The 21008-nt window shown below is 36.8% G+C and overlaps 1 protein-coding gene across 4 annotated transcripts in view; it reads right to left on the bottom strand.

Annotated features, from left to right (window-relative positions):
* Nucleotides 1–21008, bottom strand: part of ERBIN (erbb2 interacting protein) — a 95841-nt gene that overhangs the window by 26235 nt on the left and 48598 nt on the right. For 3 of the 4 annotated variants that reach the window (XM_039365130.1, XM_039365112.1, XM_039365102.1), the window contains 10 exons: nt 19376–19505; nt 17853–17968; nt 16973–17042; nt 14070–14169; nt 10850–10971; nt 9576–9746; nt 9129–9308; nt 8049–8163; nt 5936–6119; nt 3114–4638 (listed from right to left, as the gene is read on the bottom strand). In XM_039365130.1, coding sequence (XP_039221064.1) covers nt 3114–4638; nt 5936–6119; nt 8049–8163; nt 9129–9308; nt 9576–9746; nt 10850–10971; nt 14070–14169; nt 16973–17042; nt 17853–17968; nt 19376–19505 — 2713 coding nt within the window. The remainder of the gene's footprint in view (nt 1–3113; nt 4639–5935; nt 6120–8048; nt 8164–9128; nt 9309–9575; nt 9747–10849; nt 10972–14069; nt 14170–16972; nt 17043–17852; nt 17969–19375; nt 19506–21008) is intronic. The other variant, XM_039365121.1, reaches the window with a different exon arrangement.

The raw sequence follows: 21008 nt of genomic DNA, 5'->3' as shown, positions 1-21008 counted from the left end.
AAAGATCTTAAAGTCCAAACTCAGTGGAGGAACTTGGCAACTCCAGTAATTAGATACACAGCTGGAATAGTAGACTGGACTCATATAGAAGTAAAAACTGTAGATGGGAAGATTAGAAAAAATGATGACAATGAATCATGACCTTTATCCATGCAGTGATGTTGATAGACTCCACTTACAAAGGAAAACAGGTAGGTGTAGAATTTTGCAAGTACATCAGGCAGTTGAAGAAGAAAAAAGGGCACTAGGAGAATATCTGAAGTGCAGTGAAGAAGATATGTTGAAGCTAATATATGAGGAAGGATTACTGAGTACTAGAGAGACCAAACTGGCCTAAAGAAAGACCAAATGAAGACTAGAAAAGAGACATGGAAGGTAAAACATTACAGGGCTAGTACATAAAAAAATAGCAGACAAAGCAGATAACAATAAGGTCTGGTAATAGCTAAGAGCAGGAAGTTGAAGAAAGAAACTGAGGACCTAATTACAGCAGCACAAGACCAAGCCTTAAAAACAAATGCATACAAAGCCAAAATTGAGAAGACAGCAATAAACACCAAGTGTTGCTTTTGCAAAGAAGCTGAAGAAACAGTGGACCATTTAGCTGCTGCAAGAAGACTGCACAGATTGACTACAAACCACGGCATGATAAAATAACAACAGTAGTATATTAGAAGTTCTGCAAGAAATGCCATTTGCCTGTAAGTAAGAATTGGTGGGATCACAAAACAGATAAAATCACAGAAAATGAAGTTAAAATGGTCTCGGATTTTAAAATTCAAATGCATAAACACCTGCCACATAACATCCCACATTTAAAAAATATCAATAACAGACAAAACATCTGGATAGTAGACGTTGCAATTGCTGGAGACAACAGATATACAAAAAAGAACTGAAGAAAGATCATAATATACAAAGACCTGCAAATAGAAGTAGAATGACAAAAGAAAGCAAATATAGTGCCAGTAGTAATAAGCAGCCTGGGTATAATCTCAAAATCTCTGGAGCACCACTTGAACATCAACAGCATTGACAAAATCCTCATCAATCAGTTGCAAAAAGCAGTTTACTTTGAACAGTTTATATCTTGCAACAATACCTTTAATATCATCCAACAATATCTGTCCTGGGAAGGACTTCATAGGTGGATAAAATGCCAAATTCAGACTAAACATATGGCTGACAGTATGCCCCCAACAGTAATATATAAGGTTCATAAACCAGAAACGTCAATCTGCAAATCTACATTTAAAGGAAAATAGTACCTGAAACATCCAACATTATAAATAAATATAAGATATAATTGCTGAAGACCTACTAGGAGGATGTTGACCCCTACCAGAACAGACCAACATCAAGGGATATGAGCCACACAAACCAATCATTTACACGCCATAATGTATTTCCATGTATAAATACACACACATACAAATACTAACTTGCTGAGTCTTTGGCAAGGATGACTGATGTCCTTTGTCCTTTTGGTTCCCCTCTGGGTTTTCTTTGTCATCACTCTTCTGTCTTGGTATATGTATGAATTTGCATGCGTGTGTGTTCGTAAATGTTTTTAAAAAGTGTAAATCACCCCTGAGCTAGCTGGCAGTGGTGCATAATAATAAACATGGATAAATTCATCGTACATTTGTCAGTGCAAAGGGAAAGTGATTCAGCAAAGGAACAGCCACCGAAGGAATTAAAACTGGTACTTTTTTTTCTTTTTTTCTACAGTTTGTAATATTTTATTAGATTATAGAATAAAATACAAAAGCAAATAGTAGGACCCAGTGGGGAGGAAAAAGGGGGGAAAAGTGAGTGGGGAAAGGAAAAAAGAACAGACTTGCTCTGTTGCAGTAGAAGGAAGCATTAACATTGAACCTCAACTTTTTACTTTTCCATAATATTTTAAACTAGCCATTTCTATAACAACAAATGAATCTAATCAGTAAAACCCAAAATCCCCCCCCCTTTTTTTTTTAGTCATCAAGTGTTTGACACCTTGCTAAGCACTGGTGGTACTCAAAAATTGTCATGTCCTAAAAGTGGTACAATCTGTGAAAAGGTTGAAAAGCCCTGTACTAATAGTCTTCAATGTCATACATGAAGCCAAATTAGTCTTATATTTAACCGTTTATCATATCAGTTTTCCTCTAATCCTTTACTGTTATATCAGAAAACTAGAAAATACAAGTTCTTGTGATCCACATTTTCACCAACTCCATATTGGGGGGGGGGGCTGGAAACATATGGAAAGGCAACATGGTACAAAAGAGATCAATACAAAGATCAATATTTGTGTAAGAATAAGTAGAGACTGGGAACAAAAAAAAAAACCCCAGCCTGATGAAATTTCTATGTGAACTTTTACAAAGACATATTAGATTGAATTTATCTTAAAATCAAGTTACCGTGTTACTAGATAGATATACGTAGACCTTGATATTCAACCATAATTGGGTCTGGAATTATGGTCATAAGTTTTTCCGGTCATTAAGTGGGTTACCATGTGACTGATTTTATGATCTTTTTTGTGACTGCTGCCAGGAATTTTGAATTTAGTTCTTTAAATAGCTTGGGGAAACTGATTGTAATTTCAAACATCTAATAAGTGACTGGTTGTAAATTGAGGATTACTTGTATATTTTCACTTTCCTAGTACCCCAGAAAAGTTAAATTATTTGAAAAATTACTATCAGCTCTTGGGAAGTAAGTATATATTTGATACTTATCACTTTCACAAAAATGTATTATCAGCAAAGTAATAACCATGTCACTTTGGTAGGATATTATATTATCTCGGTATTTCAAACATGCTGCTGAAGATGGTTATAGTTTCATCTGCTTAGATGTGATTAATGTTAAACTTTATGGTAATAATTTTCTTGATGATTTTAGAGTTCTTCCTTCTATACAAATCATACTACGTATTATAATAAAACATCTAGCCGACTATTCCTAAAGCTAACTTACCTATTTTATGAAATGAGTTTATTACTAAACAAATTTTTGAAATTTTAAACTATAATATCACAACCATATTCTTTAAATGGCAGACTTTTACCAGCTTAATAAAAAAGAGACTGCTGGGTTCAAGAAGAAGTAAAATTGCTTACCTTTTCTAACTTTTTGGCCTCTATGTGCCGTAGTACTTGTTCCCTCCAGTCATGAGGAACTTTATTTTTTCCAGTAGGATCTATCAGAGAGTATTCAGAATTAACTCTTGGATTTGTTCTTTTAGACGGACTAGTCCTTGAGTAATTGAAGTCACTGACTGACATAGTTCTCTCTGGTATATCATTTGCTGAAGGACGGGCACTCTGAGGTCGGGTTACATTTGGTCCATCAATGCTATGTGTTCTTGCAGAAAGAGGTCTCTGTTGCCCTGACAATTTGGGTGGGACTCTTCCCACTGAATGCAAATCCCTATACGTTAAATAATCCCCCTCAGAAACCAGAGGACGGCGTGAAGATCCAGAATCAACATTAACTGAAGCAGTAGAAGACACACTACTCTGTCGCTGAAGAGTATTTCGCGTTGCACTAGAAGGATGCCTGTCATTTGGTGAAACAGCCCACATTTCCATATGCCTACCACCCATCCTTTGATGCATATTGTAGGCAGCACTAGCTCTAACATTATTATGGTTAGAGAAATTCATATTGGCTGAATGTTTTGCAGAAGTACAGCTCTCCGTACTATCCAGCCTTGGTAAGCGCTGAGAGGACAAACAACTTTGTTCGGCTATAGGATTTTGTTTTTGGAGCCACAAAGACTCTTTAGGTACAATATTGCTGCTATATTGTATATTATATTGGGGGGTAGTGAATGGTTGTGGAGAATTCGGTCCTTGCCCTTTAATTGTATTGGTATCTTCAGGATTATGATTGAAATCAAATTTAATTGCTGTTTTTGTAGATACTAAATCAGAGGATGATGAACATCCAGGAAACACTTGTAATGGCTGATCATATAGGAGAGTAGCTGACTTACTCCGGACTATATTTTTTCCATCTGCAGCCATACCTGCTGATTTTATTGCAGGATTGGCGTGCTGAGATCCACTGTCATTTATAATATCACAGACTTTTAGAGCACCTGTCTCCATGTTAGTTATGCTATGGGATTTCACCACTGGCCCACTCCTCTGTGGAGACAAGTCTTCAGTACTTTTTGAAAGACACAATTCTGAAGAAGAATCAGTATCAATGCTGGCACTTCTCTTTAGCTCTGATTTTCCTGCAGTATGTGGCATGTCTTCAGAATGTCCATTGATACTATTTACTGGACATACATTTGAATATTTATTTTCATTTTCCAACTGTTCAATTTCTTCTTTCATATGGTCATTTATCAAGTCCTTAATTGACATTTCTGTTGATTTTATTTGATTCACTACATTAGATTGTAGTCCCTCTTCAGCTAATTTGCAAATATTCCTGTTGATCTGATGCAAGTTATGAGACTCATCAGTGGCATTGTTTAGTTCAACACTTTTCTCTAGTAAAGCTAATTTCTTCTCAATATTTAAACTGAATTCAGATAGATTTGTAATTTTATCTTGAGAGTTCAATTTTTCTTCTATCAGAACATTTGCTTCTCCATTTTGTAAAAGACTGTTAGAATTTTCATCTTCTTCCCTGTAAAATAAAGCAATCATAAATATAAGAGCAATTTTATAAAATGACCACATTTGATAAATGCATTTTAAAAGACAGTAGCATTAAGCCAGATTAGATAAACGTGTAGAGACAAAAGAAATGGACTCAAGATCCATTGATTTCAATAGATTTTACTTAAGTCTGCATTCAATTTCACATAGTAATCATACCAATATAGTAAACCATTGTAAATACTGTACAATCAAAAAGTTGATTAAATATCAATTTAAAATACTCTTCAAGAATTTGTTTTAAATCATTTGATCATTCATTTTTATTAAAATAAAACTAAAAAAATAAAATACTGAAACAAGGAGACATTGCAGAAAAAAAAATATTTTTTTACCACAAGGCAAACAGAGGGAGCAATAAGTGGGGGGGGGAGCAATGAAGAGGTATCAGACAACCAAGGCAAGGGGAAGCAGTAGAACTTATCTAAGCTGATAATGGGATTAAACATCTTTTCAGTATTTTCTAACAAATAAATGAACAATGTGATACACCAGTAAATTGTGAATTGTATGATGAAGGGGCAGTCTGAAGCTTTACACAAACAGAAACATTGTCAAGGACTATCTCTTTATTCTGAATAAATTTAAATCTTCAAAACAAGATAGTGGAATCAGTTAATGGCCCAGCTCAGGGGTAGGCAACCTTGGCTCTTTTATGACTCGTGGACTTCAACTCCCAGAATTCCTGAGCCAGCTTGGCTGGCTCAGGAATTCTGGGAGTTGAAGTCCACGAGTCATAAAAGAGCCAAGGTTGCCTACCCCTGGCCTAGCTGAACCCTTCTTTGAGCAATCCTGGAGAACTGGTGACATACCACGTATCTGGAGGATAGGAAATGTTGCTCTGTTTTCAAAAACATGCAAAGGAATATCCAGAAACTCAATCCGACTGATATTAGTATTTAGAAAGATATTTCAGAAATTTATAGAGTTAATTCTTATAACATCTTGAAAACTATGTAATGTACAGATTTGTCAAGAACTTAATTAATCTTACTGCATTTCTTTGATTGGGTTACTTTGTTAATGAATTGAAGGAATGAGGTAGCCAGAATATATGTTGACTTTAGCAAACCGTACAAGTACCTCACAATATTCTGATTAACAAGCTAATTAAGTATACTCGATGCCATGACAATTATGAAGAGGTAGAGACAATTCTTATTAAATTTGCAGATGATACAAAATTGCAGAGGATAGAAAAATGGAAAAAGAAACATTTTATCATTATTTTAAAGTCTTATGACATACTATAATATTTCTCAAACCTGATTTTGGTATTGACAGTCATGGTAATTTCTCTGTCTGGAGAACACAATGATGCTTCTTGGCTACTGTCAGTATTTAGAGATTCTGAATCTGACATTCGGGAAGGAGAGGAACAATTGCTATTATTCTGATTGCTGTTATGGGTTGGATCATCAGATGAAGAATCTACTGCTTTATTGTCATCTGAAAATAATTTAATTTAATTTAGCATATTCATATTACTAACTCATGCAAATGTATATCTATAGTACACATTCACTTTACATATGACTTTTCATAGCCAGTAAATTTCAGGGTCTTTGTGATTCATCTGAAGGAACACCTTCCTGGAATTGAGTGAGTCTTCTCCAAATCTGCAGATTGAAGCACCATGTCCTCTCAAAGGAATGTCCACCAGAGTACCAGTAAACTGGCAGAAAAGTCACAATAACCTGGTAGTTTGGGGAATAACTTAAGAAAAACACTTCTATTTTTTTGAAGAACATCTCTGAATGGCTGATACAACTCTACTAAATATGCTTAACTACCTAAATGATTTTAAGTTTGAATAGGCTGAAGAAACAGCATTTCTCTACTGGAATTAGGCTAAAGATACTCCTTCCTCCCAAATGGTTCTATAATATTCTGATTTCATAGTAAGTCATATTTAATGGCTCCGTATAGTTCTCATTTCTAATAATATTCATCTTTGTTTTGTAATTTGCATGACTTTTCCTGGAACATTCAGCTTTATGCAAAAGTATTCAATTTCACTTGAAATAGAGGAAGTGATCGACTTACAACAATTCATTTAGTGACTGTTCAAAGTTACAACAGCACTGAAAAAAGTGATTTATGATATTTTTTCACACAACTGTTGCAGCATCTCCATGGTCATATTATCAAAATTCAGATGCTTGGCTTAACAACCATGTGACTAAACTGCAATGATTCACTTAACAAGTATGGCAAGAAAGTTGCAAAATGGGGCAAAACTCACTTAGCAAATGTCTCACTTAGCATCATAAATTTGGGGCTCAATTGCAGTTATAACTCTAGGACTATCTGTATTCAGCTTGGGGCAGAATATATTTAAAATATATGAAATCCTGAGGCAGCAGTTTGTTAAATAAAAATATTTGACCATTTCTTAACAGTGAAAATATCTGACAAATTCTGTGTTCAAATCCTACAAAATAGCAAATGCATTGAAGAACACTTTTTTAAAAATTAGAAATTTAAAGCATACAAATAACAAAATAGCTAATCTAACAATATTTGTACTAATTACTTGTATTTAAAAAACCCCAAAATTAAGATAATACAATACTGAATAACCAATAAAGCAGAAAAGCAGGAAATAAACAAAACATAGGTAATAATCAGCATATCAAATAAACTAGGCTGTAAATTATAATAAATAGTTGCAGATTGGCTTATTTAGTTTAATATAAAATTGAAGACATGGAAGACAACAAGTTATAATAAACCCAAACAATAAGCACTGAAGTAAGGTAGAATACTGGCAACAGTGGCAAAATCAAATTTAAGCACACTGATCTGCCTTTACATAGCACTGGGGTCTCTCTTGTTTCCTAATAGCTTCAGTCCAGGCACAAACGACTGAAGGAGTGTAAGTAAAAAAAATATATGAATATAAATTTATTTTTATGCTACTTTTCATGCAAAACTCTATTTCAGTGGTTCTCAACCTTTTTAATGGCGCGACCCCCAACTGGTCGTAAGTCGAGGACTACTCAACCGGTTGTAAGTCGAGGACTACTCAATTGGTGCAGCACCGTTTGCAGAATGGGACTTTTGGCAGGCTCAGCAGGGCAGAGACAGCCTGGACAATTCCTATTGGCTTTTGAAAGCCAATAGAATTAGACTCTATTCAAGAGAGTCTATTCTATTGGCTTTCAAAAGCCAATAGAATAAAAGGGAGTAGCACAGCTAAGGAAAAGGGGGGGGGGAAATGGTGGACTGCGTTGTTTGGCGACCCCCATGAAATGGTCGTTCGACCCCAAATGGAGTCCCAACCCACAGGTTGAGAACCACTGCTCTATTTGTAACTTTTAGTCATCTCAGAGAAACAGATCTTTTTAAAGCATTTATCACTAAATAAATGCCTACCTTTTTTGCTATTGCCAAGTGCTACTACTTTTGGTTGGTTAATGGAAGTTTCTATGAGAGGTGGTCTCATTTCTGCTACTTTCATTTCTTCATCAGAAGATAGTTCTTCTGATTCCTGTAAAAAAAAAAGATGAACATCAGGTTCGTCTACATAATTATAATCTATTTTAAAAGCCTTTTATATTAATACAAAGATCTTAAAGCAGCAAGCGGTCTCCAGCCTTTTTGGCACCAGAGACAGGTTTTGTGGAAGGCAATTTTTTTCAAGGACCGGAGGGGATGTTTTCGGTTTTGCTTGCTTACCCACTGCTCATCCCAGCTGTTCAATCTGATTCTTAACAGGCCATGGACTGATGGTTGGGGACCCCTGCCTTAAAAGATTTGTCACAAAAGCAGCTCCATAAGAGGCATATAGCTGTATTTGGAAAACTGGTCTTCAGAAGACTTTGCCATCAAAGACTGCAAGAATGTTATCTCAAAGTTCAGTGGGTGTTTTAATTTAAGATAGTAAAATATGGAATGCACTGAAAAATGTATTTTCCATATTAAATACTAGTAGTAATAGTATATAGCATATTTGCGCTAATCTAACCTGAGGCTATATAAATGAAACATTTATTATACCTGACTTCTTTTAACCATGCTGATTGAATTTTTTCTAATCTAAATTCTCATATAAAGCTAGGACAGTAAAAATAACAGCAATAGGAGAATCACATTTTATTTGCACAGACATAATAAAAATATATTTTTGAAATTTGTTACACAATTAGGTAAATTATTATTCACATTTATTAAAATTTACTATTCAGTAAAAAGTTTGACGTTGGTAACTAATAGATCACTCCTATGCATGACTACTCAAATGCATGGTCTGGTTTGGGAGACATGTATAGGATTAGTCTATTTTTATTTTTAGGATGCATGTATACGATTACTGTATGAAATATGCGTGGGAGTTTAGTTATTGTTTTAGATTTATAAAAAAATAAATATTTAAAATTATATTATACTCCTCATGTTTTATCCGAATTTAATGCCACGATGATAGAGAATAAAGCATAGAAATATATAAAATACCTCCAAAGTATCTTCATGGTTAACAATTGGCTTCACATTTTCTGTGACTTTAACTTGATTGTTCACCTGTGAGTTTCTGATACTGTTCTCATCATCTGATTCATTAAGTTTCTGCACACAGTTTCCCATAATATTCTGCTCGTTTTCCATTTTGTTTTTCACTGGAGTAATTTCTGAAGTCTAAATAATTAACCAAAATTAATTATTTTATTATTTAATTATCACTGACCAAAATTGCAAAATACATAATGTAGTTCTAATATATTTATCTTGGATGAACAACTTATAAAATGTACAGAATGTTGTTAATAAGTTTTTTTAAATTATCTTCACAATAACTATAATTAAAATAAAAATTATACAGTTCAAATATTAGTAGCTCTTAATAATTTTTAATGAACGTGTGGTGAAAAGTTAGACAATTTCAAGCATAACACTGAATCTAACCTTTACTCCTATATCCTTTACTGCAACTTGCTGGCTTTCTTGCTTTGCTTCTTTATTAGTTTCAACTGTGTTTTCTTCATCTTTTAATCTGTGTACTATTGTTTGAACAGTTTTGACCATATTCTTCAGTTCATCAGGGTAAGGTGTTGGATACCTCTTCAAATTACCCTCCTATATAAAATAAATCAATTTTAAAATTAACCAGTTATAAATTGCAGCAAAGAATGTTCCATATTTTGATTAATACAGTAAGTATAGGTTACTCCTCAATTTACTATTGCAAAGGATATAGAATTTTGGCTGTAAATCAGGGCAGCTGTTAAGTGGGTCACCATGTGACCCGATTCTATTTTATAACCATTTTTATAGCAATCGTTAAGCAAATCGCCAGACATTAAGCAAACCACGTATTTGATAAGTGAATTCAGCATATCCAATGGAATTTTTTTGCTGTTTTCTGTCAGAAATATCACAAATTGCAGTCATGTAACTACAGGATGCTGCAACTAGTCATAAATGTGAACCAGCTGCCAAGCACCCAAAATGTGATGTGTGTGTGGGGGGGGGAGATGCATTTTATGACTGTCAAAAGTGCTTTACAGGCTGTAAAGGATGTAAACCACTATTTCTGGGGCTGACATAACTTCAAATGGTCATTAAGTGAGGGCTATCTATAACAACACTCACAGCTTGGTCACTTTCCATCTGGACTGCTACAATGTGCTATACATGGGGCTGCCTTTGAAGACCATTCGGAAGTGTTGGCCACCACCCCTCAGTTTGCTCATGTTACATGCCTGATATGCAAGCTGCGCTGGCTCAGTTTTCTTGCAGGTACAATGTAAGGTGCTGGTTATCACCTTTAAAGCTCTACAAGACACCAGAAGCAGGTTATTTGTAGGACCACCACTTCCTGAGATTATCTGCCCATTCCATCAGATCAAATGAGACAGCCGTGGTGGTGCAGTGCTTAGAATACAGTACTGCGGGTTAACTCACTGCTCACTCCAGGAGTTTGATTCCGAGCTGCTCAAGGTTAACTCAGCCTTCCATCCTTCCAAGATCAATAAAATGAGGATCCAGATGTTTGGGGGCAATAGGCCGACTCTGTAAATTGCTTAGAGAGGGCTGTAAAGCACTGTGAAGCGGTATATAAGTCTAGTGCTATTGCTATAGATTATCCACCTCAGCAAAATATTACATCCAAAGCAGCTTGTTTTTTATCTATAAAGGATGAACTGAAGACAGGATAACAAAATAAAGCAAATACTTACTCTAGGCGGTGCCTCTCTTTCATCTTTATCTTCATCACATTCAAAAGCCACCTGAGCACGCTGTTTCCTTTGCTCCTCCCACAGTGAAGGATTGAAGCTCTCGTTATCAGATATGAACATAACTGAATAAAAGTGTAAAGGTAAGTTAGAGCAAATAAAGTAATTCACACAACAGGTAGCATTTCTTAATAACCTTCTTAACAAAACAGACTGAATACAATATAAACAGCTAACTCAAGCTCAAATTGGAAATGAAGTTTCCATTTCCACTGCTACCTGGCAACAGAGGTACTTAAGATGTAATAAACTTTACTGAAATCAAATGAAAAATACTTAGATCTGAAAATTCAAGATGATCACTTAATCTTGTTTAAATAAAACAAAATCTTTATAGAGTCAGTCCTCAACTAATGACATTTGGTGATCATTTCATTCAAAGTTACACCGGAACCTTCCCCAGCCAAAAGGTACTTACAAACCCAGTTCTTCTTCTCCCCCCCTCCCCCCAAATCATGTGACTGCATTCTGGGCGCCAGGTAGCTTGCCTACATTTATGGCTGTTTACAGCATCCTGCGAAAAATGGCATTTACTTTTGGTTTTCAGCAAAAACGCCTGACAGTGAATAATGAGTTTGTTAAGGACCCTGGTGGTCATTTAACAACTGCAGCAGTCACTTTATAAGTCACTTTATAAGTATGGTGTTTGCTTAACAACCGTCACAAACAAGATCATAAAATCACGTCAGTCATGTGAGGGCCTGCTTTATGACTGCCATGACTTATGACACATTGGCAGACTCCATTATCATCATAAGGACTACCTTTACTAATTGCTCTGAGTATCACAATTTCAGTATTCTCTACAACTGAAAGACTGCTGAAGAAACAACCACTTGTTTTTTCAAATTTGTTAATTTATATTTTGGACCAGATATTACAGTCAGACTGTCCTAGGGGCTTCAATTATCTATGTTTATAAATAGTAATGAGAGAAATTATGCACAATGAATCTATGCATCTTGTCATCCCAATTATAAACACTTTATAAAGAATGAATTAATTTATAAAATAGATAATGTGGTTCCATTCCTAATGGATTCCAGAAGGCAAAACTTCAGGCAGCTCCCAATCACTTCATGAGGGCTTCTTCTATATGCAGTTTAACTTGTACCTTGTTTTTTTTTTATTTTATATGAGACAGTAGATTTCGGCTACTAATTTTAATCTGAGCCATATCTTTCAACTTATTCTTTACTCAATGCGTGACTATGGCCAGAACATAGACACAAACGACATTTATTTATACGTGCTGTACAGTTACAGTGTAATGTGCCTATAAACAGCAGTTGTTTAGATCAGGGCTTTTCAACCTTTTCACATATTGTACCACTTTTAGGATATGACAATATTTCAGTACCACCAGTGCTTAGCAAGGTGTCAAAAACTTGATGACTAAAAAAAAGGGGGGGGGGATTTTGGGTTTTACTGATTAGATTCATTTGTTGTTATAGAAATGGCTAGTTTATAATATTATGGAAAAGTAAAAAGCTGAGACTCAATGTTAATGCTTCCTTCTACTATGATAGAGGAAGTCTGTTCTTTTTCCCTTCTCCCCCTCACTTTTTCCCTCTTTTTCCTCCACACTGGGTCCTACTATTTGCTTTTGTATTTTTGTATTTTATTCTATAATCTAATAAAATATTACAAACTGTAGAAAAAAAGGAAAAAAGTACCAGTTTTAATTCCTTTGGTGGTTATTCCTTTGCTGAATCACTTTCCATTTGCACTGACAAATGTATGATGAATTTATCCATGTTTATTATGATGCACCACTACCAGCTAGCTCAGGGGTCTTCAAACTTGGCACTTTTAAGACTTGTGGACTTTCCCAGAATTCCTCACCCATCATGGCTTGTTAAGGAATTCTGGGAGTTGAAGTCCACAGGTCTTAAAGTTGCTAAATTTGTAGACCCCTGAGCTAGCTGGTCAGCCCTCTCTCCCTTCTAAGCTCTTTCCACAGTGTAGTAAGAACACATCCCCCCCCCATCCCTTCCTTGTACCCTTAAAGACACAGAAATCAAGTGCAAAGCAAGAAATGCTCACAAAATAAAGAAACACATAAACTCCGGTTTTGTTTCTTTAAGCTGCCTCAGGCATGCCACCTGTCACAATGTTGCAACTCGAGACTGAAAGGTTCTGGCAATTGCAAAAAGCTTTAGCCTTAAATTAAGCCTGTTTACCTTTAAAGAAAATTTTCTAAAAGCCATAGGCAGATTCAAGATAAGGGGGTAAAACTAATTAGATTTGTTTAAAGGGATTAAACCTACAGAAGTCAACACTTTGGACTCATTGCTAGCCTAAAATACAGACTAAAATATTTCAATAACCAAAGCACACAAACCAAGCCGCTGAATTACCAAACGTTGTAAAAACTGTACAAAAATCCTTATGGTAACCCAATCAAGCTGCCAGCTGATCCAGAACTAAACAAACCCACCTCCTTTCCTACATGCTCGTCTGATGGCTTTTTATTTCATCAGTGTTGATTGCATTCTCCTGAATGGAGAAAATGAACCAGGGGACCTTTTCTTCCAGCAACAACTGCTGCTTCTTCCCTGTCCCTGTTTCCTCCCTGCCTGCTGAACTCTACTTCTCTTTCCCCTTTCCCACCCAAACCACCTCCCTTTTATAGACTCTCCTCTCCTCCCCCCCTTTTCTTCAGTTCACCTCCAGCTACGCGCTGCTTCTGGAAGCGCCAACCAACTGGAGCCCTGCCGGCTCCTCGGTCTTCTGCCGAGCCCAGACAGTCCTGTAGCTGCAGCTGCCTCTCCCTCAGACTTGGGTCGCTTCAGCTCATTCCCCTCCCTCACTACACTTCTCTAGGATGGTCGATTATCACCTGCCACGTGGCAAAGTACCACAGGTGGTACGCGTACCACTGGTTGCAAAGCCCTGGTTTAGATGCTGTGTCACAAGTTTATAATTTGCCAAACCCCAAAAATCTTTCAGAATCCTAATGGTTATCATATCACTATTAACACATCCATACTGGTGAGAGCTACAGAATTTAAATATTGTTAATACTTGTTTCTCCAATGAGACATGTTTAAGACTTTTGCAGGTGTTTTGAATTTCTAAGGTCAGGCAAACTAATCCACACTTAGCATTTTTTAAATTCCAAGTAGCAATTTGTAAAATAATCAATAAATATCATTCTTACCATCTTCAGATCTTGGTTGTTGTGGGAACATATAATTAGTAACAACGGTTTCCTGTGTTTCTGGATCAACTTCTTTTTGAAGTGGAATGAGAGGTTTAGACTGTAAATGAAAGGAAGGAAGGAACAATTATGAATGCATACATAAATTATGCAAGTTAAACTACTATAATTCATTTTCCTTTTCATCTAATTATTGATATACCTTGCTGTAAAACAGTGGTTCTCAACCTTTTTAATGCTGCGACCCCCCAACCGGTCGTAAGGCGAGGACTACTCAACCAGTCGTAAGTCGAGGACTACTCAACTGGTGCAGCACCGTTTGCAGAATGGGACTTTTGGCGGGCTCAGCAGGGCAGAGACAGCCTGGACAATTCCTATTGGCTTTTGAAAGCCAATAGAATTAGACTCTATTCAAGAGAGTCTATTCTATTGGCTTTCAAAAGCCAATAGAATAAAAGGGAGTAGCACAGCTAAGGAAAAGGGGGAAAAAATGGCGGACTGCGTTGTTTGGCAACCTCCGTGAAATGGTCGTTCGACCCCAAATGGGGTCCCGACCCACAGGTTGAGAACCACTGCTGTAAAACATTAAAATATGGTTCTTTGAGACCAGTTCAAAATCTGCTCTGGATTATTAAAGGACTCTCGTCTACAGATCTCCAAGGGGCAGAAATCTGCTAGCATAGGAGAAAGCAACAAGGTCTGCTTGTGCCTGACTCCACAGAAACCTATCTCATCGCTGAAGGTATAGTGATAAAAGATAGAACTGTATGCAGCTCCCAAACTTAATTTACTATATTTGCTCTGTCATTTTGTTGTTGTTGTTATTTTGGTCACCACAATGTAAAAAAGATGTTGAGACTCTAGAACAGTGATGGTGAGCCTTTTAGAGACCGAATGCCCCAAACCCTCCCCCCGCCTCCACTCCGCCTCCTGCCCTGCCTGCTCCCCCCCGCCCCCTCCCCCACCCACCCAAAGGGCCACGCACTGCCTCCATGGCCTGCCACAGCAGATTGCCCAGGCAGCCCTGCACCATGGCAGCCACGGCCTCTGCCCACACCCTGCAGCATCATCTGCACACTATGGGGTGCAAGGGTGAAGTCTTGTCCCTGCTGCCCGGCTATGTCCTTGGCTGCGCTGCTCTGTGTGGGCCTTGCCTGGGGGCGACTCTCCTCCAGGGGGGCTGCTGGTGAGGAGGGGGCCACAGGGCCACAGATAGGGCTTTGAGTGCCGCCTCTGGCACGTGTGCCATAGGTTCGCCACCACTGCTTTAGAAAGAGTACAGAGAAGAACAACAAAGATGATTAAGGGACTGGAGGCTAAAACATATAAAGAACAGTTGCTGGAATTGGGTATGTCTAGTTCAGGGGTAGGCAACCTTGTCTCTTTTATGACTCATGGACTTCAACTCCCAGAATTCCTGAGCCAACATAGCTGGCTCAGGAATTCTGGGAGTTGAAGTCCATGAGTCATAAAAGAGCCGAGGTTGCCTACCCCTAGTCTAGTCTAATGAAGAGAAGTTCAAGGGGGGACATGATAGCAGTGTTCCAATATCTCAGGGGTTGCCAAAAAAAAAAAAAAAAGAGGGAGTCAAGCTATTCTCTAGAGCACCTGAAGGCAGGACAAGACGCAATGGATGGAAACTAATCAAAGAGAGAAGCAACCTAGAACTAAGGAGAAATTTCCTGACAGTTAGAACAATTGATCAGTGGAAGAATCTGCCTCCAGAAGTTATGAATGCTCCAACACTGGAAGTTTTTAAAAATAACTGTTCAGATACAAAGTAAATGTTGTATTGATAACAAAAGAATATCTAAAAATTGTTCTACTTATAACTGTAAGATAAACATGTGTTGAAATAAATTATACAAACACACATACACACAAACACAAGATTCTCTCTCTCTCTCTCTCTCTCTCTTTCACACACACACACACACACACACACTCACACACCACATATACACACATAAACACACTAATTCGAATTGGCCACCAGCAAAATTAGCAAGAGCAGCCTATAATCCTGCATATTTGGTAAGCAGCCCAGAGACACATGTGTGAGTTGGATAACTGTATACATTTGATAAATAAGTAAAAAAATATTCATCTTTAATTATGGACCACAATGGATATATAATGTGAGGTGGGTCACATTATACATAAGGTGGATCATTAGAGAGAGCTTATTTACAAAATCATTTATGCTTGTAAAAAAATAGTAAAAATCATGAAGTAGAATATTAAATATGTTATGTGTTTAATCTATGAGGAAACAAGTACAGTTCATGTATTCATTCTGCATATGAAAATACCGAAGAACTCAATTTCCAGCAATTAGACAAGCATATGTTTTACTGTGTAAGTAAAACTGCCTTTTATATTTGTATTTACTAAAATATTTTCCTTCCTTCTTTCCTTCCTCCCTCCCTCACTTCCTTCTGCCCAGAGAGAGGGAGGGAGGGAGGGAGGGAGGGAGGGAGGGAGGGAAGGAAGGAAGGAAGGAAGGAAGGAAGGAAGGAAGGAAGGAAGGAAGGAAGGCTTGTTATAGAAATATAATAAACATTATCTAACTCACTGTATTTGAAACTGCACTTTTATAGACAAGGAAGGGAAGATATTTGTTAAGAAACTGAGTTATAACTACTCTGAAGAGTTTTTTGTGTATCTAAAATCCTCTCTTTTTCTTCATAGTTTCTGGGCAGAGTAATAATAAAATATTTTCCTCACCAGAAACACAGCAACATATTCAATACAATACTTCATGATTAAAATATCAAATGTACAACCCAATATTATGAAGTAATTTCACAATGTCTTTATTTTCAGTTCAAGTGCTATGTTTAAAGCATACTGTTTCAAAGGAAACTATAAATACTAAATTATGAAATATAAATACCATTTACCTGATTATCTGATAACCACAAAGCAGTCAAATGTTGCAATTGTAAAATGCTATAAGGCAAATACTTCAATCTGTGAATAAAGGTCAAGATGATTGTTTAGCTAATCAGCAAATCAAAAACAGTAATAATTATTTATTAGTAAAACACAGCAATAAAATGGTCATTTTTTCCACATTCTTATCCATTTTAATTGTGTATTTTTGTCTAATTATTATTGGGCTTACAAGTTATTCTTGCGGTAAGTTCAGCCCTGTAAGTAGTTAAAGTTTTACACAGTTAGACTGTGACTAAGTTCTGAAACAGAGCTCAAGTAACACAGTGGTCATAGGGATAGGCATTTGCACACTGCTCTGGAACATTAAATAATATAAATGAATTAAAAACAGAGGCAAAAAGAAGAGAATCCATCCTAATATATTCAATTTGTCTCTTGGGCTTCCTGGTGTGAAATACTTCCCCTTATCTTGCCAACACAACTGCAGCCTCTGCAATCTCAAACATATCTGGAATCAAAGCACGTCTCTCTATGCTTTATTTGGTTTGCATCCTATGCAAACAACTATTCTCTTTTCTCAGTGCCCATTCTTGTCTAAATTCTTAAGTCACATTTTCTAACACTTCCTATACGAATCCTTTCCCACCAAAAGAAACTATAAAATAATAAATCAAAATATTTTTATTAGAGTATGCCTTATATAAAGAAAATATATTACATGCTCATTTCACCTTCATCCAAAGAAACTGATTAATTCCCCATTTGGATATCCCAAAATTTTATGCTTATAATAATCCTAGGTGAGAAACAGTGATTGGATTAAATCCACCCAAAGCTCCATTATGAATAATAGAATGTTCATGCAAAATAATTCAAGTTACAAACCTATTATCGCTTAAATTTATAACTTTTAATTTCTGCATATCACCCATTTCCTCTGGAAGAACCTCCAGTTTATTAGAATGAAGAAACAAAACAGTTACATATTTCCAGTTTCCAATCTGAAAAAATAAACATAATTATGCAGTAATTGAGATTATTTTATAAATAATAAATGCATATACTGTCATTTTTCTGTTGAATATAAAAACATACTTCAATATGACAATTTTGAATTATCAAAATTGACAAGAAAACACAGCTAAAAAACACAGCTTTTTTCTGATCATATTTAAACTTTCTACCGTATATGCCGGCTTACAAGGCGACCTGGCGTATAAGACGACTCCCGTCTTTGTCGTCAAGTCACATTCCTAGAACGTCGTCTTATACGCCAGAAACTACCAGTATTTCCGGCGTATAAAACGACCCCCGTCTTTGGTGCCAATTTTAACGCTTGCGGAAGTCGCCTTATACACCGGCATTTACGGTACTTTGTAGAGAATATATTTCAAATTGAGATTACATGTATTTTTTCTATCTAATGTATAGGAAGGCAATCTGCAGCCTCTGTAACCCTTCTGAACACCTCTTCTGCATAACATGAAAATCCAGTTGATACTATCAAATTAAGATAATCCAATAAAATCAGGCTAAGATACTTTAGCAGTTGCATTCTTTATGGTCAATTCTCTAAGTTTAAATACCAGAGCATTTAGCAATGAAGGAAAAGAAAGCCTTTGCACAACTGCCTCTGGTATGAAATTAGATGTTGTTTTCTGAGTTGGGAGGACCTTCAGACAATTATTCGTGCTATAATCACCTAACAATTCAACTATGGCAATGCATTCTGCACGGGGTTGTCCTTGAAGATCACTGGGAACATTTAACTGGTACAGAATGCAGCAGTATGGGCATGCCTTGTATCCTTCTGCGTGCAATTCAAGATGCTTATTGTATCCTTCTGCGTGCAATTCAAGATGCTTATTGTTATCTCTAAAGCCCTACATGGTTTGTAGAAAGAGAGATCAGCAAAACATATTCTATCTCTTTAAGTCTTTCCATTTACTGTGCATTCTAATAACAGAAAAAGCATATTTAATCATCAAAAAAAGTGTAGAGGGTTTAGAGAAAGTACTTCATGATCATGAAAACTGAGTCCTTAACTTACAAACATCAAATTTTGTCACATCCAGGACAATGTGGTAAAATGTTTTTAACAAGTATTTCCTCCCCGCCCCCCCCTTCTCATTACAAAATAGTTACTCTCCCAAGCATCTCTCATTTTTATTTATAGATTTATATCCTATTGTTTGAGCTGACTTGTGCCATAATGATTAATTTGGCAGATGAATACCCTCTGTACTTCAGCACTTTTATACCATTTTACCCAGAATCAAGAGTTTCAAAGTTAGTTTCTAATTGATTTCAAAAAAGCTGAAGCCACACTCTACTAGTTTTCTTAAAAAATATCTCAATAAATCTAAGCCTATAAAGAGAAACAACTGGATTCATGAATAAAAGCATACCTCTGGTGGCAATTGTGTTAAAAAATTATGATCTGCAGCAAAAGTCCTTATATTAGAGAGCTGCCCGATAGATGAAGGCAAAGTTTCAATTTCATTGAAGCTGCAGTCCAGTTCTTCAATTGAAATTAACCTAAATCAAGTTGAATAAATAAAATCAGAGTTGGCTCATTTTATTTGCTAGTAGAATATAAAGTCAAGTATGGAAAATATAAACAATACATATTGAAACTTGAATCACTACTGATTTGAAGAAAGATCAATATCTCAAATCCCTATAGACCTCCAAAATAATCTGAATCTACTGGATATGCAGGATTATAAACTTCAAAATGATTGTTGTTGTTAATTGCGAAGTCGTGTCCGACCCATCGCGACCCCATGGACAACGTTCCTCCAGGTCTTCCTGTCCTCTACCATCTTCTGGAGTCCATTTAAGCTCACACCTACTGCTTCAGTGACTCCATCCAGCCATCTCATTCTCTGTCGTTCCATTCTTCTATTGCCCTCAATCTTTCCCAGCATTAGGACCTTCTCCAGTGAGTCCTTCCTTCTCATTAGGTGGCCAAAGTACTTGAGTTTCAACTTCAGGATCTGGCCTTCTAAAGAGCAGTCGGGGTTGATCTCTTCTAGGACTGACCGGTTTGAATGCCTTGCAGTCCAAGGGACTCGCAGGAGTCTTCTCCAGCACCATAGTTCAAAGGCCTTAATTCTTTGGCGCTCAGCCTTTCTTATGGTCCAACTTTCACAGCCATACATTACAACTGGGAAAACCATGGCCTGGACTATACGCACTTTTGTTGGCAGGGTGATGTCTCTGCTTTTTAGTATGTTGTCTAGATTTGCCATAGCTTTCCTCCCCAGGAGCAAGCGTCTTTTAATTTCTTGGCTGCAGTCCCCATCTGAGGTGATCTTGGAGCCCAGAAAAATAAAATCTGTCACTACCTCCATTTCTTCCCCATCTATTTGCCAGGAATTGAGAGGGCCAGATGCCATGATTTTAGTTTTCTTAATGTTGAGTGTCAAGCCAACTTTTGCACTCTCCTTCTTCACCCGCATCAAGAGGCTCTTTAGTTCTTCTTCACTTTCTGCCATTAGAGTGGTATCATCTGCATATCTTAGGTTGTTGATATTTCTCCCGGCAATCTTAATTCCAACTTTTGATTCATCTAGCCCTGCCTTTCTCATGATGTGCTCTGCATATAAGTTAAATAGGCAGGGCGACAGTATACAGCCTTGCCGGACTCCTTTTCCAATTTTGAACCAATCAGTGGTTCTGTGTCCAGTTCTCACTGTTGCTTCTTGACCCGCATATAGGTTTCTCAAGAGACAAATGACATGGTCTGGTACTCCCATCTCTTTAAGAACTTGCCACAATTTGTTGTGATCCACACAATCAAAGGCTTTTGCATAGTCAATGAAGCAGAAGTAGATGTTTTTTCTGGAACTCCCTAGCTTTCTCCATGATCCAGCGTATGTTGGCAATTTGATCTCTAGTTCCTCTGCCTCTTCGAAATCCTGCCTGTACTTCTGGTAGTTCTTGATCCACATACTGCTGGAGTCTAGCTTGTAGGATTTTAAGCATAACTTTACTAGCATGTGAAATGAGTGCAATGGTGCGATAGTTTGAACATTC

The sequence above is a fragment of the Crotalus tigris genome, unplaced genomic scaffold (genome assembly GCF_016545835.1).
Source record: "Crotalus tigris isolate CLP2741 ecotype Arizona unplaced genomic scaffold, ASM1654583v1 scf7180000017592.2434428, whole genome shotgun sequence".
Lineage (NCBI taxonomy): Eukaryota > Metazoa > Chordata > Lepidosauria > Squamata > Viperidae > Crotalus > Crotalus tigris.
The sequence above is the reverse complement of the archived record's forward strand: the minus strand, read 5'-3'. Positions and strand labels throughout refer to the sequence as shown.